We start from the raw sequence: 3,561 nt of genomic DNA, 5'->3' as shown, positions 1-3,561 counted from the left end.
TACAGATCAAATTAACATTAAATAATGCCCAACTACCTTATATAAAATGCTACAAACTACAAAGTAACAAACATATTCTCACTTTTGGATTTGGATGGTGCAATGGGAAACAGCCAAGAAGAATTAAATCATCTTCATCTGGACTCTAGGGATCCAAAATATTCAAAAGTACTCTAACCAGATTGAGATGGGTTTTTAAAATTTTATTATTTTTCCAAAATAAAATAGGAACCAAAAGTGCTTGGGAGAGGGTTTTGGAGGGCCCACCTTGATCACTAATATCTTTTTGCCATGGAGTGGTCGTGGTCTGGATGATTGAAAATGGTTTTGTTAGCACAATATGATTAGCCATGTATTTCTAATGGCATCAGTGTTGACTGTGAACTTAAAAAGGAGAAAATAAAAAAGGGAAACTCCCCAAGTTGTATGCATTGCTCTTACATATATGAAATCCTCAACCTGATCAGTACTCACCTGCAGTGAAGAAAGGGAAGTTCTATAAACTTAGATCTTAAAGTAGGACCCACATAATGTTTGATGCTAACTGATTCTGACTGGCCCACACCTGAATGAAACCAAGATGGAAATATATATAAATAATCTTTTGATTTTCTTCATTAAGAAGTTTGTTTTATAGAGACTTCTTCTGCCTCTTCTTCTGTTTCTTGAGCTTCTTCTTCAAATGGATGATCATATGAGATGGAAGAATAAAGAAAGGGAGACCAGGAAGCACACCCCACCTGCCTACCCTATACTACTCTAGTACTTTCTTTCTTCATTCCCCACCTTTGGCTTTTAAAGTTTTGATTTAGTCCCATAAAACAGTAAAAGAGAGAGAGAAAGAGAAAAGAGAGAAAAGTAAAGGCTTCCCATCATCATTACCGTTATTATCATTGCTTCATCAACCCACAAAACAGAACTTAAATTCCAAACAAGTCTCTACCTGGATCTCTTTTCTCCTTCCATTCACCTTTTTTCTTCTTTTTGCACCTTCCAACACACATCTCTCCTTTCTCAAGTTTTCTTTTATTCCATCCTTCCCTCTCTCTCTCTCTCTTCTTCTCCATTTTTCTTCCATCCAAGGAACCTCTGATTCTTCAAAATATATGTACTTAATTGATAAAGGGAACAGGGAATTACCCTGTTTCTTTGTCGATTCCATCGATACCTCTCTTATTTCAGAAAAAATTTCTGCTCTTTGTTTCAAACTGAGGAGAAGATAAACAAAGGAAGTTTAGAGGAGAACTAGGAGAGGAAGAAGAAGAAAATCCTTGAAAGGATGGGCACAAGGGTTCTTCAGTTTCTCATGTTCTTCCTTTTGGGGTTTTTCCTTTGTGCAGGTGAGTTGTGGTTTCAAATGGGCTACTTACTTCATCTCATCCCTTCTGAGTTCTGGCTTGAATTTTGAATGTTTTTCCCAAGTGGGTTTCTGGGTTCCTGTTTCCATTTTTCACCATGGCCCCTCTCTCTCTCTCTCTCGCTCGCTCTTAATTGAGGTGTTTCTTGACTTCCTCCTTACTGTTTTTATTGACTTTTCCATGTAGTTTCTCTCTTTGATTTTGTACCATTATGGTATTTGTTGATTTCAAATTTTGTGTTTTGTCGTATTCATTTTTGTTCTATTTAGGCAGCAAAACTTGGGACTTTCTGCAATCATGAACCAATTGGAATTTGTTATTTAAAAAACTATAGAAAAGCCACTAAACTTGAGCTGGGTTATATCTGTTATCCATATATTTAGTTCTATAGTTCTCTTTTGGCTTGTGAGTTCTTTGGAGCTTTAACACCTTTTAGGCTCTAATTTCAAATTTTGAATTATTGATTCTTCCATTTTGGTTCACAGCTAATGATACTCACTGTTTTGGATTTGTTTCATTTCAAATTTCAAATCTAGGTTCAACTGTTACAGAGACACCTTTGAATATTGGATCAACTTGGCACATCAAAGAATTAGAACATCATGAAGTAGCAACCAAAAGGGATGTCATCACACCAATAACTACTGTTCCAATGGCCAATCCTACTCCAATCCCATCAACAACAATAGCATCTCCTCCTGCTATGACAAATCCAGTCACTCCACCGACGACACTGACACCGACAATTACAAGCCCAACTACTACCACTCCGGCAACCACAGGAGGAGGAATCCCTGCATCAACAGGAGGAAGCTGGTGTCTTGCAACCCAAAGTGCTTCAGAAACTGCTTTGCAGGTGGCTCTTGATTATGCCTGTGGGTTCGGCGGTGCAGATTGTTCTGCAATTCAATCCAGTGGACCTTGTTACAATCCAAATACAGTTCGTGATCACGCATCTTATGCATTCAATAACTACTTCCAGAAGAACCCAAATCCGAATAGCTGCAACTTTGGAGGAACTGCTGTTATAACAAATGTTGATCCAAGTAAGCTATTTATTATGCTCCAAAGACTCTTTACTTGAATGATCAAATGAAGATGGCATGGGAAGGCAATATGTTAAAAGCTAAGCAGGATTAATGTGGGTCTCATCTGATGATCCTCTGGTGCTTTTTCCTGGTCTTCAAACTTGCTTTTTGCAGAACATTCATGTGCAGCCTTTCTTTCTTTTGGCTCAATAATTTTTTGATAGACTAGTCACATCTGGGTCCATGTCCAAACATATAAATGTTTACCTTTCCCCACATCTCCAGGGAATACTCATTTAATCATGCTTCTTGGGCTCTCTTTTGCTTCTGTCCTTGTCAGTTGTGTTTCCCTGGGCTAATTTTGATTAATAATTTCATTTGTTCTTTCCATTCCCAAATATTTGCAGGTAACGGATCATGTGCCTATCCATCAACCAGGTAATGTAATCTGTCCACACCATCTTTAATTCCAGTGCTTTTCTGCATGTTAACAAAGTAAAGATTCCTCATTTTATTTTGCAATTGCAGTACAAGTGCTTCAGTTTTGAACACTACCAACCCCATTGGATCAACAGTATACGGAGCAGAACCTAATGGATCCAACAATTCAGCAGCTTCCTGTGTCTCACATGGTTTACTGAAGTTCTTCACCATGTCAAGCATCTTGGTTTCAGTTCTAGCAGTAAGATGGATATGACAGCAACTTCACTCCACAACGAGGCAATTCTCTCAATTGCCACGTCAAGCTACTTTTTTCTATGAGCATACATATAGTAAAGGGGAAATGGAGGGGGGAGGCATTGAAGATTGAATTAAGGATTTATTATACATCAGGCGAGGCCTTCACCAAGAAATCAAGCTACTACTACAGATGATGACTTCTGCCTGATGAGTCTCACAAGTACATAAGAGCAATGTAAATGATGAGTTCTCCCTCCTAGTGGTACACACCATAGATAGTTAAGCTAGCTCCCTTCTTTGTAGTGTTAAAACAATAAAATTCTTTCAGAAAAAGTCCATCTGTATTTGGACTGCTTTTGTTGTGGTTAGGCTGATTTAAAGAGTGTTAGGTGCAGTGTCAAAAGAAACCAAAGTGAGTTTTCAACTTACCAGCTTAGTACAATTTATAAAGCATTGCCTTCCACATTATTAGTTAAGGCAAAAGGTTTTGTGCA

The 3,561-nt window shown here is 38.0% G+C and overlaps 1 protein-coding gene across 1 annotated transcript; it reads left to right on the top strand.

Annotated features, from left to right (window-relative positions):
* The first annotated feature begins 644 nt into the window (after positions 1 to 644).
* LOC122062659 (PLASMODESMATA CALLOSE-BINDING PROTEIN 5-like) lies at positions 645 to 3,561 on the top strand. Its single transcript, XM_042626303.1, has 4 exons — positions 645 to 1,340; positions 1,895 to 2,404; positions 2,794 to 2,824; positions 2,915 to 3,561. Exons 1-4 carry the CDS (start codon positions 1,280 to 1,282, stop codon positions 3,081 to 3,083), a joined length of 771 nt encoding a protein of 256 aa, XP_042482237.1. The 5' UTR covers positions 645 to 1,279; the 3' UTR covers positions 3,084 to 3,561.

This window comes from Macadamia integrifolia, unplaced genomic scaffold (assembly GCF_013358625.1).
Source record: "Macadamia integrifolia cultivar HAES 741 unplaced genomic scaffold, SCU_Mint_v3 scaffold1081, whole genome shotgun sequence".
In the NCBI taxonomy this organism is placed as follows: Eukaryota; Viridiplantae; Streptophyta; class Magnoliopsida; order Proteales; family Proteaceae; genus Macadamia; species Macadamia integrifolia.
This window is presented reverse-complemented; position numbering and strand designations above follow the sequence as displayed.

What these genes read in the sequence shown, in the direction of transcription:
- LOC122062659 (XM_042626303.1), top strand. Translation starts at nt 1,280, where the DNA reads ATGGGCACAAGGGTTCTTCAGTTTCTCATGTTCTTCCTTTTGGGGTTT. An exon ending in GGGGTTTTTCCTTTGTGCAG is followed by an intron (nt 1,341 to 1,894) that starts GTGAGTTGTGGT and finishes TTTCAAATCTAG; the next exon opens with GTTCAACTGTTACAGAGACA. An exon ending in TGTGCCTATCCATCAACCAG is followed by an intron (nt 2,825 to 2,914) that starts GTAATGTAATCT and finishes TTGCAATTGCAG; the next exon opens with TACAAGTGCTTCAGTTTTGA.